Source organism: Nicotiana attenuata, unplaced genomic scaffold (assembly GCF_001879085.1).
Source record: "Nicotiana attenuata strain UT unplaced genomic scaffold, NIATTr2, whole genome shotgun sequence".
Taxonomy (NCBI): domain Eukaryota; kingdom Viridiplantae; phylum Streptophyta; class Magnoliopsida; order Solanales; family Solanaceae; genus Nicotiana; species Nicotiana attenuata.
Window position 1 is genome coordinate 162277 of NW_017670338.1, and position 25743 is coordinate 188019.

Here is a 25743-nt window from a genome sequence, read left to right on the forward strand (position 1 = left end):
AGTATTTTTTCTGGTTAGTTCATCTACGATATTGGTTGATGTATCTCATTTAATTTTATTATAGATGGCTGATCGGAATAATCAAAATAATAGACAGATATTGGAACAAGTGAGCTCTTTGCTACATATGTTGCTTGCTTAGTAGCTATTTGGTTTTGGACTTATGTACGTGAAATTGAAAATGACCGACGTACGATCACACATGACATACGACTGGAAAGTGAACAAGTTAGACATGAATTATTGAGTCATTTATTCTCAACTGAACTTTGTCGTAATATTATAAGAATAACCCCTTTAGCTTTTACCGATCTATGTGAGATGTTAGTTAGAGAGGGTGATCTTAGACCAACACTTCAAGCTACAGTTGAAGAGCAAGTTGCAAAAACCCTTTACCCGTTAGCACATAATACGACGAATGGCGAGTTAGCTTTTATCTTTCGACGATCTGGGGAGTCGGTTAGTTGTCATTTTCATATTGTCTTGTGAGCGAACTTGGGGTTATATGAAAAATTTATTAAACAACCTGATGGCTCTCAAGTTCCTTCTGAAATTGCCAGCAGCCCAAGATTCTACCCATATTTTAAGGTGAACACAAATATAATTTTATTCAACTTTTAGCTAAATTCAAGGTTGATTGCATATAATTTATTATAATAATGTCAGTATTGTATTGGTGCAATTGATGGAACACATATACGTGTTAAAGTTTCACAACGTGAAGTACCTAGATACCGCGGAAGAAAAGATTATCCAACACAAAATGTATTGGCTGCATGCACATTTGATTTAAAATTCACATATGTGTTAGCTGGTTGGGAAGGGACGGCATCTGATTCAAGAATCATGAAAGAAGCGTTAAATAGACAAGACCCGCTAAAACTTCCAGAAGGTAAATATTTCATATATTTCTATAGGGAAAGTTAGATGTGATGATAAATAATTAAAGCTTTTACTTTTTATCTTTAGAAAAATACTACCTTGTTGATGCTGGATTGATGTTGAGAAGTGGACTTATTACGCCTTATTGTAGGGAGAAATATCACTTGAAAGAGTATTCAAGAAATCCACCTCGAAATCCTCGTGAATTATTTAATCTGCGACACGCATCTTTGCGTAATGCTATTGAACGAGCTTTTGGAGTTCTTAAAAAGAGATTTTCTATAATTTCTAGTTCAACTGAACCATCATATGGTGTTGAAACCCAAAAGCTTATTATTTTTGCATGTTGTATTTTGCACAACTACTTAAGAGGTGCAGATCCAAATGATGAGTTACTTGCACAAGTTGATGTGGAGCTTATGAATGATAATGATGTGCATGAAGAATCACCAAATCCTAGGGAAAGTAATGCGGAGTTTATAAGGGGGGAGTTGATTAGAGATGGCATAGCAGCTGACATGTGGGCTAATTATCAAGTTTAATCTTCTAGGAGAAAAAAAAGTCAACGAATTTTTTCGTGTTTATTTATTTGATGTTGTTTGAAAGTAATTTCGGCTATTATTTGAATAAAATATATTATGTACTATGCATTTATTTTATATTATAACTCTTACAAATATTATGTCTGATGAATTTTTTATTAAGTCTTATGAATATCTCTTAATTATGTAGTTATCAATATGACGAAAAGGTCAATAGCTAAATCTTTGCATATTTTAGGTCCGGATTAAGACCAAGACTCGCCGGATGGCGCAGGAAGTGATTTATCAGATGATGGTATACTCTGAAGGATAAGTTTGTGTATGGTAATTGTATGTGTTTGACCTCAGAGAACAATTTCTTTTAATTCTTGCAAATGGAGCAACATGCAGGATGATGATAGTTCAGATGTCAGACTGTCACGACCCCAGTTCACCCTCCATGAACATGTCGTGATGGCACCTAGTTCCTACAACTAGGTAAGCCTAACAGTGCGGAACAAACAACATAACTTGCAAAAATAATCAATTAAAGCTGAAAACCTAAAGAAAATCTGTATATAACTGCCACTCGGCATATACAACTCAAAATAAATGCGAAAACCTACTACAATACCTCAAAATCCGGAACTCGCGGGAACACAAGCTATTGGAAATAACTTACAGCTCTAATCTCCAGAATTCGTCTAAACAAAAGTGCGAAAGAAATGCTAAGTGCTACAGATAGAGTAAAGAGGGAGACTCCTTGGCTTGCGGACGCTGCAGAAATACCTCAAAGTCTCTGTAGCTCTCTTGTCCTCAAGAGTAGTGTGCCTGGGACGAAGTACCTGGGTCTGCACATGAAAAACATGCGCAGAAGAGGCATGAGTACACCACAGCGGTACTCAGTAAGTACCAAGCCTAACCTCGGTTGGGTTGTGACGAGGAAGGCTAGGGCCCTACTGAGATAAAATATAATAACAAATGTACAAGATAAAGAACTGACAGTAATAATGAGTACAACAGTGAGATAAGACAGGTCAAGTAATGCAATAACAACTACACAAGGAAAACAGAGTAAACACGGAATATGTACAACTCAATACCAATGATAACAATGAGGATCTCCCAGGATACCGTCCTGTAGCCCTTTTCTCACCTCACGTACAAGGCACTCAACTACCAAATAACAAATCCTAAGGGGAAAGGTTCCCCCACACAAGGTTAGACAAGCCACTTACCTCGAACCGGCTCAATATCAACTAGAAACCACGCCTTTGCCACGAGTATCCGACTCCAAATGGCCCAAATCTATTCATTTCAATTACATCTCGTAAATAACATCTCAAGCAACTGATTCTACTATTCAATTTGAAGCTAAGATGCAAATTTAGATAAAATCACCAAAACGCCCCTCGGGCCAACGTGGTCCAAACCCGAAGTTCGAACTAAAATCCGGTTACCCATTCCCCCACGAATCCAAATATGTGATTAGTTTTAAAATTGGACCTCAAATTGAGGTCCAACCCCCAATTTTAGCAAAACCCTCGGTCCTACCCAATATACCAAAATTTTCCCATTAAAATCTTCGATTTGACGTTGAAATGATGTTAAAAGGTGTTAAGGAGTGAAGAAAATGAGTTAGAAATCACTTACCAATCGTTTTGAAGAAAAAGANAAGGCATCCGCCACCACATTGGCCTTGCCCGGGTGATACAGGATAGTGATATCATAATCCTTCAGCAACTCTAACCACCTCCTCTGACGCATATTTAGATCCTTTTGCTTGAGCAAGTGCTGCAAGCTCCGATGGTCAGTATAGATCTCACAAGGCACACCGTACAAATAATGACGCCAGATCTTCAAGGCATGAACAATGGCTGCTAACTCAAGGTCGTGGACAGGGTAATTCTTTTCATGTATCTTCAATTGTCTGGACGCGTAGGCAATCACCCTACCGTCCTGCATCAACACCACTTCAAGGCCAACTCTCGAGGCGTCACAATAGACAGTATAAGACCCCGAACCGGTAGGCAACATCAAGATTGGGGTTGTAGTCAAAGCTGTCTTGAGCTTCTGAAAGCTCGCCTCACACTCCTCTGTCCACTAAAATGGGGCACCCTTCTGGGCAATCTAGTCATAGGGGCCGCAATCGATGAAAATCCCTCCACGAAGCGACGGTAGTAGCCCGCTAAACCAAGGAAACTGCGAATCTCTGTAGCTGAGGACGGCCTGGGCCAACTCTGTACGACCTCTATCTTTCTCGGATCCACCCGAATGCCCTCACTCGAAATTACGTGGCCTAAGAATGCCACGGAACTCAACCAAAACTCACATTTTGAGAACTTTGCATATAACTTCTTCTCCCTCAAGGTCTGAAGCACTGTCCTCAGGTGTTGCTCATGATCTTCCCAACTCCGGGAATACACCAGAATATCATCAATAAAGACAATAACGAACGAGTCAAGATATGGCCTGAACACACTGTGCATCAAATGCATGAAAGCTGCTGGGGCATTGGTCAGCCCAAATGACATAACAAGGAACTCGTAATGACCATACCGAGTCCTGAAGGCAGTCTTCGGGATATCTGGCTCCCGAATCTTCAACTGATGGTAACCCGAGTGCAAGTCAATCTTAGAAAACACCTGTGCGCCCTGAAGCTGGTCAAACAGATCATCAATACGAGGCAAAGGATAACGGTTCTTCACTGTGACCTTGTTCAACTGACGATAATCAATACACATACGCATAGAACCATCCTTCTTCTTCACAAACAAGACAGGAGCACCCCACGGTGAAACACTAGGTCGAATAGAACCCTTACCAAGCAATTCCTGCAGCTGATCCTTGAACTCCTTCAACTCAGGAGGAGCCATGCGATACGGAGGAATGGAAATGGGCTGAGTGCCCGACAACAGGTCAATGCCAAAATCAATGTCTCTATCGGGCGGCATGCCCAGAAGATCAGCTGGAAACACATCGGGATAATCCCGTACCACTAGAACTGAATCAACAGAAGGGGTATCAACACTGACATCTCTCACATAAGCTAAATACGCGGCATACCCCTTCTCAACTATACGTTGAGCCTTACGGAAAGAGATAACTCTACTGGGAGTGTGATCTAATGTACCACTCCACTCAATACGCAGAATACCTGGCATAGCCAGCGTCACGGTCTTGGCGTGACAATCAAGAATAGCAAAATGGGGCGACAACCAGTCCATGCCCAAAATAATGTCAAAATCTACCATACCGAGTAATAATAAATCCGCTCTGGTCTCAAAACCACGAATAGTAACCAAACATCACCGATAAAGGTGGTCCACAACAAGAGAATCCCCCACAGGAGTAGAAACATAAACGGGTGCACTCAAAGAATCCCGAGGCACACCCAAATGCGGAGCAAAGTAAGAAGACACATAAGAATAAGTAGAGTCGGGATCGAATAGAACCGATGCCTCTCTGTGACAAACCGGTATAATACCTATAATGACGGATTCGGAGGCAACAACCTCGGTACGAGCAGGAATAACATAATATCTGGCCCGAACCCTCTCTCGAGGGCGACCTCTGTCTCCTCGACCTCCGCACCTAGCCGACTGGGCAGGTGGGGTAGCAGCTGGAGCTGTGACCATGGCCTGAGAACTCTGAGGAGCACGCTGTGGCTGAGCAGTCTGTGAAGATACACCCATACCAAGTCTGGGGCAGTCCCTAACCATGTGGCGTGTATCACCACACTCGAAGCAAGCTCTGGGAGGACACGGTGGCTGTGATTGGCTAGGGCCAGGTCTGCTGGACTGGCCTCTGGAAGCACCCCGCGCAGGAGGCGCGCTAGAAACTGGAGGTGCATAGTAAGGCTCCTGAGGTGTAGGCAGAGCTGGAGCACTGCCGGCTGCTAGAAGGGCTGAATGTACAGGGCGACCCGCATAACCTCTGCCATAACGACCTGCTGCTGGGGTACGGGCACCAGAGTAGTGACCCAACTCTCGAGAACTCTTGGCCTCCCTCTCCCCTCTCTCCCTGGCGAGCATACCCTCAATCCTCCTAGCAATGCTCACTACCTGCTGATAAGGAATGTTCATTTCCAACTCTCGAGCCATGCTAGACCTGATGGGTGGGATAAGGCCCTCAATGAACCTGCGAACTCTCTCCCGAACTGTAGCAACCAAGGCCGGTGCACGCCTGGCCAACCTGGTATAGCGGATAGCATACTCCGAAACGGTCATAGCACCCTGGCGCAAATGCTCAAACTCTGCGCGCCATGCATCCCTAAGACTCTGGGGGACAAACTCTCTCATGAACATATCCGAGAACTGGGTCCAAGTCAGTGAAGCAGCCTTGACTGGACTGTCTATTTCATAAGTACGCCACCAATCATAGGCGGCTCCTCGAAGCTGAAAAGCAGTGAAAGAAACCCCGCTGGACTCCACTATGCCCATAGTGCAAAGAATACGATGACACTCCTCTAGAAATCCCAAGGCATCGTCTGATGCTAATCCACTGAACACTGGGGGATCATACTTCTTGAACCTCTCAAGTCTCCGCTGCTCGTCCTCTGAAGCAGCTGACCCATCCACGGGCTGAACTGGCGCTGCAGGCGGCGCGGGAATAATCTTGGGAGCCTGCTCAACCTGCACTCGCTGCTCGAGAGTGCGGACGGCGGGAGTCTGTGCTCCTCCCCCAGCCTGGGATATGGCTGCAGCAAGGGGAAGCAACCTTGCCTGAGCCAAGGTGGTGTACATGCTCATGAACTGAGCCAAAGTCTCCTGGAGAGCTGGAGTAGTAGTGGCAGTAGTAGGTGTGCCAGGTGCCTGGGCTCCGGCTGGATCTGCTGGTAGTACCTCGGCGGCAGCTCGCGCAGGTGCTCTGGCTGCACCACGTGGGCGTCCTCGACCTCTCCCCCGGCCCCGGCCTCTGATGACTGCAGTAGGGGGCGCGGGTGCCTGATCATCTCGAGTAGCACGTGTCCTCACCATCTGTGAGAGAATAGAAGTCTGAAGTTTAGAATTGATGTCCAAGAATATCGCACGACAAGGAATTCAAATGGGATGAAGATTTTTCCTAAACAGTTACATAGCCTCTCGTAGATAAGTACAGACGTCTCCGTACCGATCAGCGAGACTCTAATAAACCGGCCTGTGTCCCGTGACTCCTATGAACCTAGGGCTCTGATACCAACTTGTCACGACCCCAGTTCACCCTCCATGAACATGTCGTGATGGCACCTAGTTCCTACAACTAGGTAAGCCTAACAGTGCGGAACAAACAACATAACTTGCGAAAATAATCAATTAAAGCTGAACAACTAAAGAAAATCTGTATATAACTGCCACTCGGCATATACAACTCAAAATAAATGCGGAAACCTACTACAATACACCAAAACCCGGAAAATCACGGGAACACAAGCTATTGGAAATAACATACAGCTCTAATCTCCAGAATTCGTCTAAACAAAAGTGCGAAAGAAATGCTAAGTGCTACAGATAGAGTAAAGAGGGAGACTCCTTGGCCTGCGGACGCTGCAGAAATACCTCAAAGTCTCCGTAGCTCTCTTCTACTCAAGAGTAGTGCGCCTGGACGAAGTACCTGGGCCTGCACATGAAAAACATGCGCAGAAGAGGCATGAGTACACCACAGTGGTACTCAATAAGTACCAAGCCTAACCTCGGTTGGGTAGTGACGAGGAAGGCTAGGGCCCTACTGAGATAAAATATAATAACAAATGTACAAGATAAAGAACTGACAGTAATAATGAGTACAGCAGTGAGATAAGACAGGTCAAGTAATGCAATAACAACTAAACAAGGAAAACAGAGTAAACACGGAATATGTACAACTCAATACCAATGATAACAATGAGGATCTCCCAGGATACCGTCCTGTAGCCCTTTTCTCAACTGTCTAATGGATCTCCCGGGATATCGTCCCGTAGTCCATCTCATGTGTAAATCCGAAGAATCTCCCGGGATACCGTCCCGTAGTCCATCTCATGTGCAGGGGATCTATCGGGAATCTAACCCGCAGTCCCAAAGTAAAGGTACAGGGGAATCTACCGGGAATCGAACTCGTAGTCCCAAAGTAAAAGTGTAGGGGGATCTACCGGGAATTGAACCAGTAGTCCCAAAGTAAGCAAACAAAAGGGGGGGGGGGTAGCTACCGGAATCCCACATCCGTAGTCCCAATGTAAATGCGCAACCACAACCAGAAGATACTCAGAAATGAAGTACGAAGACAAGCAACAGGTAGTACTAGCCTAGCATGCTTCACGTAGTACAGTCAAGGCAACTTAACAATTAGGCAAATTGAATCAACTAACATGCTTTTCTAACCGAACACAGGTGGTAATTGCAAGTAAAGTAAGGCAAATATGAAGGAAGCTCAGTCTCAATATCTTAAGTAAACCGGGTTTTCAACAATTGGCTCAAGTACGCGCTTGTCACCTCATGTACAAGGCACTCAACTACCAAATAACAAATCCTAAGGGGAAAGGTTCCCCCACACAAGGTTAGACAAGCCACTTACCTCGAACCGGCTCAATATCAACTAGAAACCACGCCTTTGCCACGAGTATCCGACTCCAAATGGCCTAAATCTATTCATTTCAATTACATCTCGTAAATAACATCTCAAGCAACTGATTTTACTATTCAATTTGAAGCTAAGACGCAAATTTAGATAAAATGACCAAAAACGCCCCTCGGGCCAAACCGTGGTCCAAACCCGAAGTTCGAACTAAAATCCGGTTACCCATTCCCCCACGAATCCAAATATGTGATTAGTTTTGAAATTGGACCTCAAATTGAGGTCCAACCCCCAATTTTAGCAAAACCCTAGGTCCTACCCAATATACCCAAATTTCCCCATTAAAATCTTCGATTTGACATTGAAATGATGTTAAAAGGTGTTAAGGAGTGAAGAAAATGAGTCAGAAATCACTTACCAATCGTTTTGAAAAAAAAGAATTGCTTGGGAAATCGCCTCTTATGTTTTGGGTTTTTGAAAAGTGAGAAAATAACTGAAAATCCCGTGTTTTTATACCCTCTGAAGCCCCAGCGCGGACCGCGCAAAAAGGACCGCGGCCGCGCTGGTGAAACTGAAGACTGCTGGCTCTCTGAAGTTGGCCACGCGGACCGCGCAAGGATGACCGCGGCCGCGCGGCCTACACCGCGGACCGCGCTAGGGCGACTGCGGGCGCGCTGGAGCCTGCAATTTTTTTCCTAACCCGCAATGCCTGGTGTTTTTAAGTCTAAGACCTCCCGGAACCTACTCAAAACTCACCCGAGCCCTCGGGGCCCCAAACCAAACATACACACAACCTCAAATACACCCTACGAACTCATTCGTGCGATCAAATTGCCAAAATAATATCATATACATCGAATCAAGCCTCAAAGCTCATAATTCCTTCTCAAATTTTTCATAAGACGTAAAATTCCCATTTCGGGTCCGAAACACGTCAAACGACGTCTGTTCTCAACCAAACTTTACAAAAAGTGCTTAAATCATATATAAGAGTTGTACCGAGCGCCGGAACCACAATACGGGCCCGATACCACAGTCTTTTGATCAAATTTCCTTTCCAATTTTCTTAATTATTTCCAGAAAACAATTTCACACAAAAATTCATTTCTCGGACTTGGGACCTCGGAATTTGATTCCGAGCATATGCTCAAGTCCCATATTTTCCTACGGACCCTCCGGGACCATCAAATCACGGGTCCGTGTCCGTTTACCAAAAACGTTGACCGAAGTCAAATTTATTCAATTTAATATCAAAATCTAGCATTTTTCTCACAGAATTCATATTTCCGGCTACGCGCCCGAACTGTGCATGCAAATCGAGGTAACCCGTGAGGAGGTTTTTTAGGCCTCAGAAGTACAAAATAGGTAATAAATAAGTGATGACCCCATTGGGTCGTCACATCCTCCACCACTAAAACAATCGTTCGTCCTCGAACGGACAAAAGAAAGAAGTACCTGAATCGGGAAAAAGGTGAGGATAACGGCTCCCATATCAGACTCGGACTCCCAGGTCGATGCCTCAGGAGGCTGACCCCTCCATTGGACGCGAACAGAAGGAAATCTCTTGGATCTGAACTGACGAACCTGCCGGTCTAGAATGGCTATCGGCTCCTCCTCATAGGACAAGTCCTTGTCCAACTGGACAGTGCTGAAATCTAACACGCGGGCTGGATCGCTGTGATACCTCCGAAGCATGGATACATGAAAAACTGGATGCACGGCTGATAAGCTAGGCGGCAATGCGAGTCTATAAGCCACCTCTCCCACTCGATCAAGAATCTCAAACGGACCAATGTACCTAGGGCTAAGCTTGCCCTTCTTCCCAAATCTCATCACGCCCTTCATAGGCGATACTCGGAGCAATACCCGCTCACCAACCATGAATGCTACATCTCGAACCTTGCGGTCTGCATAACTTTTCTGCCTAGAGTGAGCTGAACGAAGCCTATCCTGAATGATCTTGACCTTGTCCAAGGCCTCCTGAACCAACTCCGTACCTAACAACCGAGCCTCTCCCGGCTCAAACCATCCAACCGGTGATCGACACCGTCTACCATATAAAGCCTCGTAAGGAGCCATCTGGATGCTTGACTGGTAGCTGTTGTTGTAGGCAAACTCCGCTAATGGCAAGAACTGATCCCAAGACCCTCCAAAATCAATCACGCATGCACGGAGCATATCCTCAAGAATCTGGATAGTGCGCTCGGACTGTCCGTCCGTCTGGGGGTGAAATGCTGTGCTCAACTCCACCCGAGTACCCAACTCCTGCTGCACGGCTTTCCAAAACCGCGATGTAAATTGAGTACCCCTGTCTGAAATAATAGAAACTGGAATCCCATGCAGACGGACGATCTCCCGGATATAAATCTCCGCCAACCGCTCCGATGAATAAGTGGTACACACAGGAATAAAGTGAGCGGACTTGGTCAGCCGATCCACAATGACCCAAATGGCATCAAACTTCTTCAAGGTCCATGGGAGTCCCGATACAAAATCCATGGTGATGCGCTCCCATTTTCACTCCGGGATCTCTATCTGCTGAAGCAACCCACCCGGCCGCTGGTGCTCATACTTCACCTGCTGGCAGTTGAGGCATCTAGACATATACCCAACTATATCCTTCTTCATCCGCCTCCACCAATAGTGCTGCCTCAAGTCCTGATACATCTTCGCGGCACCCGGATGGATGGAATACCGCGAACTATGGGCCTCTGTTAGAATCAACTCCCGAAGCCCATCAACATTGGGCACACAAATCCGGCCCTGCATCCTCAATACCCCGTCATCTCCGATGGTCACATTCCTGGCATCTCCACGCTGCACCTTGTCCTTAAGGACAAGTAAATGAGGGTCTTCATACTGTTGCTCCCTGATACGATCAATTAAGGAAGACCGGGAAACCACACAAGCTAGAACCCGACTGGGCTCTGAAAGATCCAATCTCACAAACTGGCTGGCTAAGGCCTGAACATCCATCGCCATAGGCCTCTCTGAAGCTGGTAAATATGCCAAACTCCCCAAACTCTCCGCCCGGCGACTCAAGGCATCCGCCACTACATTGGCCTTGCCCGGGTGATACAGGATAGTGATATCATAATCCTTCAGCAACTCTAACCACCTCCTCTGATGCATATTTAGATCCTTTTGCTTGAGCAAGTGCTGCAAGCTCCGATGGTCAGTATAGATCTCACAAGGCACACCGTATAAATAATGACGCCAGATCTTCAAGGCATGAACAATGGCAGCTAACTCAAGGTCGTGGACAGGGTAATTCTTTTCATGTATCTTCAACTGTCTGGACGCGTAGGCAATCACCCTACCGTCCTGCATCAGCACCGCTCCAAGGCCAACTCTCGAGGCGTCACAATAGACAGTATAAGACCCCGAACCGGTAGGCAACATCAAAATTGGGGCTGTAGTCAAAGCTGTCTTGAGCTTCTGAAAGCTCGCCTCACGCTCCTCTGTCCACTGAAATGGGGCACCCTTCTGGGTCAATCTAGTCATAGGGGCCGCAATCGATGAAAATCCCTCCACGAAGCGACGGTAGTAGCCCGCCAAACCAAGGAAACTGCGAATCTCTGTGGCTGAGGACGGCCTGGGCCAACTCTGTATGGCCTCTATCTTCCTCGGATCCACCCGAATGCCCTCACTCGAAATTGCGTGGCCTAAGAATGCCACAGAACTCAACCAAAACTCACATTTTGAGAACTTTGCATATAACTTCTTCTCCCTCAAGGTCTGAAGCACTGTCCTCAGGTGCTGCTCATGATCTTCCCGACTCTGGGAATACACCAGAATATCATCAATAAAGACAATAACGAACGAGTCAAGATATGGCCTGAACACACTGTGCATCAAATGCATGAAAGCTGCTGGGGCATTGGTCAGCCCAAATGACATAACAAGGAACTCGTAATGACCATACCGAGTCCTGAAGGCAGTCTTCGGGATATCTGGCTCCCGAATCTTCAACTGATGGTAACCCGAGCGCAAGTCAATCTTAGAAAACACCTGTGCGCCCTGAAGCTGGTCAAACAGATCATCAATACGAGGCAAAGGATAACGGTTCTTCACTGTGACCTTGTTCAACTGACGATAATCAATACACATACGCATAGAACCATCCTTCTTCTTCACAAACAAGACAGGAGCACCCCACGGTGAAACACTAGGTCGAATAGAACCCTTACCAAGCAATTCCTGCAGCTGATCCTTGAACTCCTTCAACTCAGGAGGAGCCATACGATACGGAGGAATGGAAATGGGCTGAGTGCCCGGCAACAGGTCAATGCCAAAATCAATGTCTCTATCGGGCGGCATGCCCAGAAGATCAGCTGGAAACACATCGGGATAATCCCGTACCACTGGAACTGAATCAACAGAAGGGGTATCAACACTGACATCTCTCACATAAGCTAAATACGCGGCACACCCCTTCTCAACCATACGCTGAGCTTTAAGGAAAGAGATAACTCTACTGGGAGTGTGATCTAAAGTACCACTCCACTCAATACGCGGAATACCTGGCATAGCCAGCGTCACGGTCTTGGCGTGACAATCAAGAATAGCAAAATGGGGCGACAACCAGTCCATGCCCAAAATAATGTCAAAATCCACCATACCGAGTAACAATAAATCCGATCTAGTCTCAAAACCACGAATAGTAACCAAACATGACCGATAAATGTGGTCCACAACAAGAGAATCCCCCACAGGAGTAGAAACATAAACGGGGGCACTCAAAGAATCCCGAGGCACACCCAAATGCGGAGCAAAGTAAGAAGACACATAAGAATAAGTAGAGCCCGGATCGAATAGAACCGATGCCTCTCTGTGACAAACCAGTATAATACCTGTAATGACGGAGTCGGAGGCAACAACCTCGGTACGAGCAGGAATAGCATAATATCTGGCCCGGCCCCTCTCTCGAGGGCGACCTCTATCTCCCCGACCTCCGCCCCTAGCCGGCTGGGCAGGTGGGGTAGCAGCTGGAGCTGTGACCATGGCCTGAGAACTCTGAGGAGCACGCTGTGGCTGAGCAGTCTGTGAAGATGCACCCCTACCAAGTCTGGGGCAGTCCCTAACCATGTGGCGTGTATCACCACACTCGAAACAAGCTCTGGGAGGACGCGGTGGCTGTGACTGGCTAGGGCCAGGTCTGCTGGACTGGCCTCTGGAAGCACCCCGCGCAGGAGGCGCGCTAGAAACTGGAGGTGCATAGTAAGGCTCCTGAGGTGTAGGCAGAGCTGGAGCACTGCCGGCTGCTGGAAGAGTTGAATGTACAGGGCGACCCGCATAACCTCTGCCATAACGACCTGCTGCTGGGGTACGGGCACCAGAGTAGTGACCCGACTCTCGAGACCTCTTGGCCTCCCTCTCCCCTCGCTCCCTGGCGAGCATACCCTCAATCCTCCTAGCAATGCTCACTACCTGCTGATAAGGAATGTTCATCTCCAACTCTCGAGCCATGCTAGACCTGATGGGTGGGATAAGGCCCTCAATGAACCTGCGAACTCTCTCCCGAACTGTAGCAACCAAGGCCGGTGCATGCCTGGCCAACCTGGTATAGCGAATGGCATACTCCGAAACGGTCATAGCACCCTGGCGCAAATGCTCAAACTCTGCGTGCCATGCATCCCTGAGACTCTGGGGGACAAACTCTCTCATGAACATATCCGGGAACTAGGTCCAAGTCAGTGAAGCAGCGTCGACTGGACTGTCTATCTCATAAGTGTGCCACCAATCATAGGCGGCTCCCCGAAGCTGAAAAGCAGTGAAAGAGACCCCGCTGGACTCCACTATGCCCATAGTGCAAAGAATACGATGACACTCCTCTAGAAATCCCAAGGCATCGCCTGATGCTAATCCACTGAACACTGGGGGATCATACTTCTTGAACCTCTCAAGTCTCCGCTGCTCGTCCTCTGAAGCAGCTGACCCATCCTCAGGCTGAACTGGCACTGCAGGCGGTGCGGGAATAAACTCGGGAGCCTGCTCAACCTGCACTCGCTGCTCGGGAGTGCAGACGGCGGGAGTCTGTGCTCCTCCCCCGGCCTGGGATGTGGCTGCAGCAAGGGGAAGCAACCCTACCTGAGCCAAGGTGGTGTACATGCTCATGAACTGAGCCAAAGTCTCCTGGAGAGCTGGAGCAGTAATGGCAGTAGTAGGTGTGCCAGGTGCCTGGGCTCCGGCTGGATCTGCTGGTGGTACCTCGACGGCAGCTCGCGCAGATGCTCTGGCTGCACCACGTGCGCGTCCTTGACCTCTCCCCCGGCCCCGGCCTCTGACGGCTGCAGTAGGGGGTGCGGGTGCCTGACCATCTCGAGTAGCACGTGTCCTCACCATCTGTGAGAGAATAGAAGTCAGAAGTTTAGAATTGATGTCCAAGAATATCGCACGACAAGGAATTCAAATGGAATGAAGATTTTCCTAAACAGTTACATTGCCTCTCGTAGATAACTACAGACGTCTCCATACCGATCAGCGAGACTCTAATAAACCGTCCTGTGTCCCGTGACTCCTATGAACCTAGAGCTCTGATACCAACTTGTCACGACCCCAGTTCACCCTCCATGAACATGTCGTGATGGCACCTAGTTCCTACAACTAGGTAAGCCTAACAGTGCGGAACAACAACATAACTTGCGAGAATAATCAATTAAAGCTGAACAACTAAAGAAAACCTGTATATATCTGCCACACGGCATACTACTACAATACCCCAAAACCCGGAAACTCACGGGAACACAAGCTATTGGAAATAACATACAGCTCTAATCTCCAGAATTCGTCTAAACAAAAGTGCTAAGAAATGCTAAGTGCTACAGATAGAGTAAAGAGGGAGACTCCTTGGCCTGCGGACACTGCAGAAATACCTCAAAGTCTCCGTAGCTCTCCTGACCTCAAGGGTAGTGCGCCTGGGACGAAGTACCTGGGTCTGCACATTAAAAACATGTGCAGAAGAGGCATGAGTACACCACAGCGGTACTCAGTAAGTGCCAAGCCTAACCTCAGTTGGGTAGTGACGAGGAAGGTCAGGGCCCTACTGAGATAAAATATAATAACAAATGTACAAGATAAAGAACTGACAGTAATAATGAGTACAGCAGTGAGATAAGACAGGTCAAGTAATGCAATAACAACTGCACAAGGAAAACAGAGTAAACACGGAATATGTACAACTCAATACAAATGATAACAATGAGGATCTCCCAGGATACCGTCCTGTAGCCCTTTTCTCAACTGTCCAGTGGATCTCCCGGGATACCGTCCCGTAGTCCATCTCATGTGCAGCCGGGATACCGTCCCGTAGTCCATCTCATGTGCAGGGGTATCTATCGGGAATCTAACCCGCAGTCCCAAAGTAAAGGTGCAGGGGGATCTACTGGGAATCGAACCCGTACTCCCAAAGTAACGGGCAGGGGGATCTACCGGGAATTGAACCCGTAGTCCCAAAGTAAACAAACAAAGGGGGGGAGCTACCGGAATCCCACATCCGTAGTCCCAATGTAAATGCGCAACCACAACCAGAAGATACTCAGAAATGAAGTACGAAGACAAGCAACAGGTAGTACTAGCCTAGCATGCTTCACGTAGTACAGTCAAGGCAACTTAACAATTAGGCAAATTGAATCAACTAACATGCTTTTCTAACCGAACACAGGTGGTAATTGCAAGTAAAGTAAGGCAAATATGAAGGAAGCTCAGTCTCAATATCTTAAGTAAACCGGGTTTTCAACAATTGGCTCAAGTACGCGCTTGTCACCTCATGTACAAGGCACTCAACTACCAAATAACAAATCCTAAGGGGAAAGGTTCCCCCACACAAGGTTAGACAAGCCACTTACCTCGAACCGGCTCAATATCAACTAGAAACCACGCCTTTGCCACGAGTATCCGACTCCAAATGGCCTAAATCTATTCATTTCAATTACATCTCGTAAATAACATCTCAAGCAACTGATTTTACTATTCAATTTGAAGCTAAGACGCAAATTTAGATAAAATGACCAAAACGCCCCTCGGGCCAACGTGGTCCAAACCCGAAGTTCGAACTAAAATCCGGTTACCCATTCCCCCACGAATCCAAATATGTGATTAGTTTTGAAATTGGACCTCAAATTGAGGTCCAACCCCCAATTTTAGCAAAACCCTAGGTCCTACCCAATATACCCAAATTTCCCCATTAAAATCTTCGATTTGACATTGAAATGATGTTAAAAGGTGTTAAGGAGTGAAGAAAATGAGTCAGAAATCACTTACCAATCGTTTTGAAAAAAAAGAATTGCTTAGGAAATCGCCTCTTATGTTTTGGGTTTTTGAAAAGTGAGAAAATAACTGAAAATCCCGTGTTTTTATACCCTCTGAAGCCCCAGCGCGGACCGCGCAAAAAGGACTGCGGCCGCGCTGGTGAAAATGAAGACTGCTGGCTCTCTGAAGTTGGCCCCGCGGACCGCGCAAGGACGACCGCGGCCGAGCTGGAGCCTGCAATTTTTTTCCTGACCTGCAATACCTGGTGTTTTTAAGTCTAAGACCTCCCAGAACCTACTCGAAACTCACCTGAGCCCTCGGGGCCCCAAACCAAACATACACACAACCTCAAATACACCCTACGAACTCATCCGTGCGATTAGATCGCCAAAATAATATCATATACATCGAATCAAGCCTCAAAGCTCATGATTCCTTCTCAAATCTTTCATAAGACATAAAATTCCCATTTCGGGTCCGAAACACGTCAAACAACGTCCGTTCTCAACCAAACTTTACAGAAAGTGCCTAAATCATATATAAGACTTGTACCGGACGCCGGAACCACAATACGGGCCCGGTACCACAGTCTTTTGATCAAATTTCATTTCCAATTTCCTTAATTATTTCCAGAAAACAATTTCACACAAAAATTCATTTCTCGGACTCGGGACCTCGGAATTCGATTCCGAGCATACGCTCAAGTCCCATATTTTCTTACGGACCCTCCGGGACCATCAAATCACGAGTCCGGGTCCGTTTACCAAAAATATTGACCGAAGTCAAATTTATTCAATTTAATATCAAAATCTAGCATTTTTCTCATAGAATTCATATTTAAGCCTTCCGGCTATGCATCTGGACTACGCACGCAAATCGAGGCAACCCGTGAGGAGGTTTTTAAGGCCTCGGATGTACAGAATGGGTAATAAATAAGTGATGACCCCATTGGGTCGTCACACAGACCCTAACATTGGTGACTATAGTTTGGACAGAAAAGAGCCTAAGGGTAAAATACCTAGGAGTCAGAAACGTTTGTTATTACCAATGATGTGATTTCGTACAACTCATGCAAAAGACTAGAAGATATGATGTATGCAATGAGAACAAAGAGCAGCCAATATTGAATTTCAGGGAATGATTTTAAGTTGTGTAGATTTATTCAAATCAGAACTAGAAGTACCACGTTAGCAAGCTACTATAAGAAGTAGTTATTGATGTTAGATAAGAGATATGGCAGTTCCCCCTTAGGTTATGTGACCAAATGATTACCGCGGATATTTATAGTATGATATGATTGAGTATTTTATAGAACGTTCAGGGTTAGATATTCTAATTTTGTTTAAGACAGATGAAATTTCCCTAATTGTGATCCATGTACATAGTTCAAAAAGAATAATAGTGTGCGGCAAAAGAATATGGTCGGATGACGAGGGAAGTTAGGAGTAACCTTATGCTTCACTTTAGTTATTCAAAACAGGAGAAGAAAATATGATGCTAGCAGGTGGTTAGTAAAAGGATTATTAAGTAAGTTTTGAGTAGATACAACAAATTAGCAATTTCAGCAGAGCTAGTAGAGGTACAATTTGATGCACTTAGCCAGGTTAACTATAGTGAGTGGATGACAGTTTGAAATACCGATCGTGTGTTAGTAACCCAAAGAGCTTAAGTTAAACCCGAGGTACAGCGATAGTGGAAAAAAATTAGCTAGCAGTAAGAGAGCAAACTACAGAAGGATAGCCTTTAAGAGTAATTGAAAAGGGATTTCTCCAAGATTGACAGTGTAAGCAGAGTTAAATTATTAAGATTGTGTATGATAGTTGTGAATACATTAGCTTTCCGTTAAGTGAATAATTTAGTTTTTTTCTAGTAAGAAGGATTTCTCAGAAGTTAGTAGGAAGATGAGTCGTCATTGACGTAGAGTGCAAAGAATTGCAGAAAATAAGGAAAGTTATTTGGATCCCAACAAAAAGAGAAGGATCCACAAGTATAAGACCTTTGGTCTAAGGGGTAATGTGAAAATTTTCAGTAAGTCCAGTTAGAGATTTGAAACTCGAATAGTTAGCATGGGATATGAAAAAGAAAATCAGTTCGGTAATGAGGAAAAATTGTGTAATTACAACAAGGATTATGTCTAGCATGTGTAAGAAACACAAGGTGATTAGAATGATCACCGAGCTTAGTTATTGATGATAAAGTGATCACAGAAAAGCTGTAAAATCATGCCTATTTGTGTGTTATGAGGGTAGTGCCATTGCACGGGACTCTAAAATTTAGAGTACATGTCAAAGACTTAGGTCACAATAATGCTATAAGTGTTTTCAGGAAGTGCTTAAGAAGATAAAGTGTGAGAAGTATAACTCATGATTGAGGTAGATAACAGAACTCTGGTGAAAGAAGTTCACCAACCAAGATAGGAGTTCGACTTCGGACTCCGAAGATGACGGCGTTGTTGTCTAGAACAGGACGTGTTCCCCATTAGTAGTTGAAGAGAAGGAGAAACAATTTGATGATCCATACGTGTTGCAGTTGAAAGAGGAGATTCACAAGTATAAAACGATGGCTTTTGAATAAGGGGAGATGATGGTACTTTGACGTACCAAGACAGATTCCAGACATAGATGGACTTAAAGAGGGAAGATCATGTTAGAAGCCCATAATTCGAGGTATTCTTTCCATCCAGGTTCCCCAAAGATGTATCATGGTATTAAGGATATTAATTGGTTGTACGACATGAAAAAGAACGTCGTAAACTTTATGGCCAGGCAGAGCATTTTATTTAAACAGTTGAGGATATGTCCTTGATGTTAAGAGNTAGAAGCCCATAATTCTAGGTATTCTTTCCATCCAGGTTCCCCAAAGATGTATCATGGTACTAAGGATATTAATTGGTGGAGCAACATGAAAAAGAACGTTGCATACTTTGTGTCCAAGTGTCCGAATTATCAGCAAGTGAAAGTCGAGCAGCAGAAAGCCTAGTGTTTTATCACATACCTCTCATTGACCTTGCTAATAATAACCTACCATTCTAGTATCAAGATGGCACCGTACGAAGCTATGTATGGGTGAAGGTGTAGATCACCAATTGGTTGGTTCGAAGTTGGAGAAGTGGAGTTGTTAGGACCCGATTTGGTCTATCAGACTATAGAGAAAGTTAAGTTGATTCAAGAGCGTTTGAAGAAAACTCAGAGCATTTGGGAAGAAGGGAAAGCATAGTCCCTACTATATTGGGCCATATAGAATCTTGCGAAGGATCGGTCAATTAGCTTATGAGTTGGAGTTGCCACCAGAATTAGTGGTGGTACAACCAGTATTTCACGTGTCATGTTATCACATTCAAGTTTCCAGTACTCAGATACTCATGTCAGTTCAGTACTCAGATATTCATGTCAGTTCAGTACTCAGATACTCATGTCAGTTCAGTACTCAGATATTCATGTTAGTTCAGTACTCAGATACTCATGTCAGCTCAATACTCAGCTGCTCATGTTAGTCCAATACTTAGACATTCATTCCAGCTTAGTACTCAGAATACTCAAATATTCGTGCCAGTTCAATATTCATGTATCTATGTTAGTTCAGTATTCACGTATCCATGGCAGACCAATATTCAGTCAATGCAGTAGTCATTCAGTTCAGTAATTATGTATTCATTCAGTTTAGCATACAAGTGTTAATTAAAGTTCATGTTTGCACCAGACTCATTTAAGGTCCGGAGTTAGCAGAAGTTACAGTCAAGACAATCATTCGAGGACGAATGATCCCAAGGGGGAGATAATGTAACACCCCGCAAATTCGGCTTAGGTATGAATGAGTTAAAGGAGTAGTAAGGATATATTTTGATCATGTGAAGTCCCATCAAGATGATTATGGGTGAAAATAGTTGTTTCAAAATCAAGATGGAAAGTGAGGTGCATAAGATTTGACAAAATCGACTAAGTTTGCAGAAGGTCTGTATTCCATCAGTGTTTATTGAAAATGTGTAAGGCATTTGAGAAAACTCAAAGCATGAAAGTTGTAGGCCTTTGAAATAGCTGTCCAACGATATATTATAGAGCCTGAATGGATATCTGTGCAAAATGTTATGCGCGTTTTACAGAACACTACGCCATATGCGCGCCCACTAGCGCGCCCGCGCTAATGGGTTTCGTTCTGGCCATTTAGCGCGGCCAGTAGCACGAGTTGGGCCTCCAGGTGCGTGGGAGCGCTAGTGGGGTGGTTATTTTGAGGTTCTACTTCGTTCCCCACATCCCCAAAACATAAAAACTTGCTCTATAAAGGAGAACTCTAAAAAACCTAACTCCTTAAGGGTCCTTCCACCACCCAAGGTAAGTTTTAATGGTGATTCTAAGTTAATTTCAATTTTTCAACATCTTATTAACATGGGTAAACCCTCCATATCATTAGATATTCGATTGGGACATCATTGTTGAGAGAAGGAAGCCTAGAACTCGAAATTCAAGGGTTTGAACTTCAAAAAGGTAATGTCTTCAACCTCTAATTGATTATAGCATTGGTTTAATGATTTTAAACCATAGTTCATGAGATATGAGTTGATGGGTTTGATAGAAAAGCATGAACAATTATAGGTTTGGCTTGTTGGTTGTGGATTATTGGTTAAAGGTGTTGTTTATCTTATGGGTGAAGAAGAATGACATTTATTATAACCGTTTGAGACTTTAGAATTTATCTAGGATCAAGAAAATGGCTTGTTGGGTGTAGAAACACCATTAATAAGGACCATGAAGCTTTATGTCACCAAGTGTTTGAGAAAATATTTAAGTGACTAAAACATGAGAATTTATGCTAATATGGAATCCCTAAGTGACTAAAACATGAGAATTTATGCTAATATGGAATCCCTTTGACTTGTATTGATATAGATTAAAGTTGAAAGGGTTGGCGAATGTTTTATTACGCTCAAGAGTAGGAAGTTAAGGTATGTGAGGCTAACTCTCTATGTTTGGGAATTTTAATGATTCTCCCTACACTACGTTTCTTTTACGACGTTACCAATTGCCTCAGAAATATAGTTAAGCCTAGTTCCTTGAATAGTTGTAGAACTTCTATTCTCTAGCTTCATAACTCGCCCATGACTTTCATTCTGAACGTTGTGAGCTCAGTTCATATTCAATATAGACTTGGGTTTGATGCCCCCGAGTCTTAGTATAGATTACTCAGTATGCCATATACAGTTAAAATTTCAGTATTCATAATCAGTTCAAGAATACATGTCTCAGTCTAGTCCCATTCAGTATGTCAGTATTATGTAACCCAGTATGATCCAGTATTCCAGTATCATGTAACTCAATGTGATTCAGTATTTCACTATCATGTATTGCAGTATGATTCTCAGTTTCAGGTTTTAAATTCCTGAATGTTGAACACCTGTATTTGGGCCTGAGGCCGTAGTTTATATGCTTTATGCATACTTGGGCCTGAGGCCGTAGTTTATGCTTTATGCATGTTTGGGCCTGAGGCCGTAGTTTATGCTTTATGCATTTTTGGGCCTGAGGCCGTAGTTATGTATACGTATACTTGGGCATGAGGCCGTAGCTTGTGCACATATATATTGGGCCCGAGGCCGTAGCTTATTCAGATAAACAGGTTGTTCATCATTCAGAAGAGGGAGTATTCATATCCTTACTTCCTTTATTCAGTTCAGTTATCAATTATCAGTTATCTTTTCAGTTATCAGTTCAGTTATCAGTTATCAGTTATCTTTTCAGTTATCAGTTCAGTTACCAGTTCTCACTTCAGTTTCAGTTTCAATAGTTATCATTTCAGTTATCAGCTTAGTTTCAGTTTCAACATTTATAATTCTTTCTTTCAGTTGCTTTACATACCAGTACAATTCAAATGTACTGACGTCCCTTTTGCCCGGGGCCTGCATCTCACAATGCAGGTAATGATTTACAGGTTGATGATTCAGAGCGCTAGGATTCTCGTACCAGCTGTTTGGTGATCCCCAGTTCTTTCGGGGCATTATCATTACCTTACAGTCTTCAGTATTTTCAGACAATCAGTGTTTTCAGTATTTCATTAGAGGCTTCATAGACTAGAGTAACAGTTAGACAGAGTCACAGGCTTTCCATATTAAGCTATGTTGGCTACAAATATGTTTCATAATTGTATTAGTATTTCCGCACTTTGATTTATATCATCCAGACTTTCAGTATATCAGCATGTGTTAGTTTATCTTCCGCATTCAGTATGTTATGATACCACATGTTGATTCAGCCAGCCAGTTGGTTCGCTCGGTCACATGTAGTCAGGCACCGAGTGCCGTGTTACGTCCAGGCCCAGGTTCGAGGCGTGACAATAGAGCTACTGGAAAGCAAGCCGAGACTGGAGCAGATATGGTAAAAAGGGGTGCTCGTAATAATTTGAGAAAATCAAGTGATAGTTCATTGACTATTGATGAGGTAGATGAACTAATTTCCATGAATGCTGCCTCTTTGGAGAATATCGAGGAACATGGACAACATGAACAATATCAATCAACTCAGGAAGCACGTAAATCTAATGCATATTCAGAGGTACCGACTTCTAGCAGGAATAAAAAATCTAAACATGATCATCTTGAAGGCATGGCTGATATGTTGAGAGGTGGGATGAATAATTTCGCTAATGCAATTAAACGCCTTTCAACTATGCCACCTATTCCTGAGAGTGAGATATGGCAAATGGTACAAGTGTTGGATTTAGAGCCTAGTATGCACATGAAAGCTTATATATTTCTTTGCAAGCATGCAGACTTGTGCCGCACACTGATTGGGTGTCCATTGGAAGACCGCAAATTTCTTTTACTGCCCTTGATGTCGTCACCTGGCAATTGAGTTAGACTAAATATTTTTTGTGCTTTAGCTATTGAGGATTTTTTAGACTTTGACTAGATCGATATGAATTTTATATGTCATGTTGCTAGAAATTTTTATTATATTATGCACTTTAAGTTATGGATTATTTACCACATTAAATGTCAGGAAATCAAGGTCCGTTGTCTACTCTGTTTTGATGGGGCAATCAAGAGAGATTGACTGTGGATAACTGAGTTAGAAATGGAGTTCGCATTATTCCACTTCATGTGAATTTTCAGTTTGGAATTATTTAATTTCTTTGAGATATGGAACAATATCATCTTTTTCTTTATTTTTTCCTCATTTTCAGATTTTCATGGAGTTACTTTTCTATCTGTTGAATTATGTGGATTGAGTTCATCTAAAGGTTTACCTATTGCTAGTATTTCCTATTCCAGTTGCTTCGAGGTGTGAAGTATCTCCATTCTGCAAACATTCTTCATCGTGACTTGAAGCCTGGGAACCTACTTATCAATGCTTACTGTGATTTAAAAATTTGTGACTTTGGTCTTGCACGTACAAGCAATGGCAAGGGCCAGTTCATAACTGAGTATGTTGTTACGCGCTGGTATAGGGCACCAGAGCTCCTGCTCTGCTGTGACAACTATGGAACTTCCATTGATGTATGGTCTGTTGGTTGCATTTTTGCTGAACTCCTTGGAAGTAGTTCTGTGAGCTTCAGCTTGTCACTTTCAAGACACGGACAATGAAATGTTGTTGTTTAGATTATATTAGAGCTCTTTGTAATTTTATACTATCAAATATTTTCTGTCTTTTAATAATATTAGGAGTGATATTGCATCAACATCCTTGAACTAAAAAAAGTAATGGTTTTGGATGTGAAAACAAAATGGAGAATGTTATTCACATGAATACATGTTTTAGTATGTTCTTACATTTGTTTTTTCTATATTTATATCTTGTTTAAGATAATTGAGGGTATTTTAGTAAACTTAGCAGTACAATACAGTACAGTACAGTCAAACCAAACAATAAAGATGTTATTTAATAACAGCAAATGATACAGTCTATCCAAACGTTGTATCCATCAAAGCGATACAATACAGTACAGTACAATACAATACAATACATTATAAAACGATAGGGAACAATAATCCAAATACAGTGTAAGATAAATAATCTGTTTTCAATAACGTCACTTAAAGTGAAAAAACTCCTTTCCCGAAAAAAGGAGGTGTGATAGCGCCCATACTACGCTTCTGTACATTTTGTGCATATCCAGGTACTTCAGATTTTGTTGGTTTTGAGAGTTGTGCCTGTGCAATTTGAGACTTAAAGGTACACCCGCCGTTCCGTTTGCAGGCCTCGGAGTCACCATCTTACTTCATTTATGCTGTTGTTCAAATTGCGATCCAAAATAATATTTTATTTTGGAATATCTTGTGTACTCACTCTCCGTGGAGCTTATGACTTTGTATTACAGGATTTTGGGCTTGTGAAAGTTATATTCTAATATTGGCTATGTTTTGGACCATTTTTCTCAATTTTATTTAATAATAAATTGTTATATCATGTATGAGGTTGTCATGTGATAGGTTCATCTAGTCGTAGGACTAGGTGTCATCACGATCCCTAAGGTAGAATTTTCAGGTCGTGACAAAAAGTGAAGATCGGAGTATGATAGTCTCATTTTATTTTCACTTATAAAATGTAGCAAATGAAGGCACAGCCTTAAATAATTTCAAAACAACGGAATTCAAATTTCACATTGTTCTCCTTTTCTCATTTCTCTAATTTTTCTAACAAAACATACTTCATTGTCAGTTTACTAACAATTCACACGCTAGTGCAACATTAAATTCTGGATGGAGGTTTGCTTTCCTACTTTAGGTTTCGCCTACTAGAATAGGGTATTACAGTGCCAATTTTTTTTTTTTTAGCATTTCATAAATTTAGCACAGCATACTATTAGGTTTTACGATATACTTTTTCCCCCGAAAATTGGCATTGTCCAAAACTTCATTCTTTTTTTCCCTCTTTTTTCCGATTAAAAAATAGTTTAATTCTCATATTATATATCAATGTATCTCTAACATATATATTTATTTATATATACAAAAAATTATGTGTTATGCACTGATATACACGAAGAAGATTTTCATATATATTTTGATACACATATAATAAAAATAAATTGTTGATATATATCTTGATATACACAAAGGAAGATAAACTTGTGATAGAGATAACAACATATAATAAAAATCGGCAAATAAGGAATTTAAATTATTGACGTATATTTTGATATACACAAAGAAGGAAAAGAATCTCGTGATATACATTTTGGTACACACTTATACACTACCATATACAAACAATATAAATATTTTTGTTGTGATATACATTAATATAGAGAAAATAATAAAATTTAAAAGATTATATTTATAATTTCATATTTTAGATATAAGAAGGAAAATAAATTTTAATATACATGTTGATATACACAAATAAGGAAAATAAAGTTACGATATACGCTTTGATATACACATATTATTGCGTATACATTTATTGGCTACATGGTGCCGATATCGATAACTGGAATTTTTTCTGCTAATTCGGCGAGTATGTTATCACGCCGCACCAAAATCCCGAAAATAAAAGAGTCACGTAACTACATATGCCGTGAAAATATGGGAAAAAGACACCAGGTATGTGACGACTCGGTAGGTCATTTTGAATTC

At 43.1% G+C, this 25743-nt stretch overlaps 2 protein-coding genes across 2 annotated transcripts; both read left to right on the forward strand.

Annotated features, from left to right (window-relative positions):
* The first annotated feature begins 321 nt into the window (after nt 1-321).
* LOC109238059 lies at nt 322-1424 on the forward strand. The gene is made up of 3 exons (XM_019404484.1): nt 322-459; nt 667-892; nt 970-1424. The coding sequence occupies exons 1-3, from the start codon at nt 322-324 to the stop codon at nt 1422-1424; spliced, it is 819 nt and encodes a 272-aa protein (XP_019260029.1).
* A 13318-nt stretch (nt 1425-14742) lies between these two features.
* LOC109238060 (mitogen-activated protein kinase mpkC-like) lies at nt 14743-23751 on the forward strand. The gene is made up of 3 exons (XM_019404485.1): nt 14743-14866; nt 22482-22870; nt 23440-23751. The coding sequence occupies exons 1-3, from the start codon at nt 14743-14745 to the stop codon at nt 23749-23751; spliced, it is 825 nt and encodes a 274-aa protein (XP_019260030.1).
* The last annotated feature ends 1992 nt before the right edge of the window (nt 23752-25743 follow it).

Coding starts and splice junctions, on each gene's coding strand:
- LOC109238059 (XM_019404484.1), top strand. CDS start 322: ATGTTAGTTAGAGAGGGTGATCTTAGACCAACACTTCAAGCTACAGTT. Junction 460..666: donor TTCGACGATCTGGGGAGTCG/GTTAGTTGTCAT, acceptor TAATAATGTCAG/TATTGTATTGGTGCAATTGA. Junction 893..969: donor CCCGCTAAAACTTCCAGAAG/GTAAATATTTCA, acceptor TTTTATCTTTAG/AAAAATACTACCTTGTTGAT.
- LOC109238060 (XM_019404485.1), top strand. CDS start 14,743: ATGCTAAGTGCTACAGATAGAGTAAAGAGGGAGACTCCTTGGCCTGCG. Junction 14,867..22,481: donor GCCTGGGACGAAGTACCTGG/GTCTGCACATTA, acceptor TGTTACGTCCAG/GCCCAGGTTCGAGGCGTGAC. Junction 22,871..23,439: donor AGAGTGAGATATGGCAAATG/GTACAAGTGTTG, acceptor TTCCTATTCCAG/TTGCTTCGAGGTGTGAAGTA.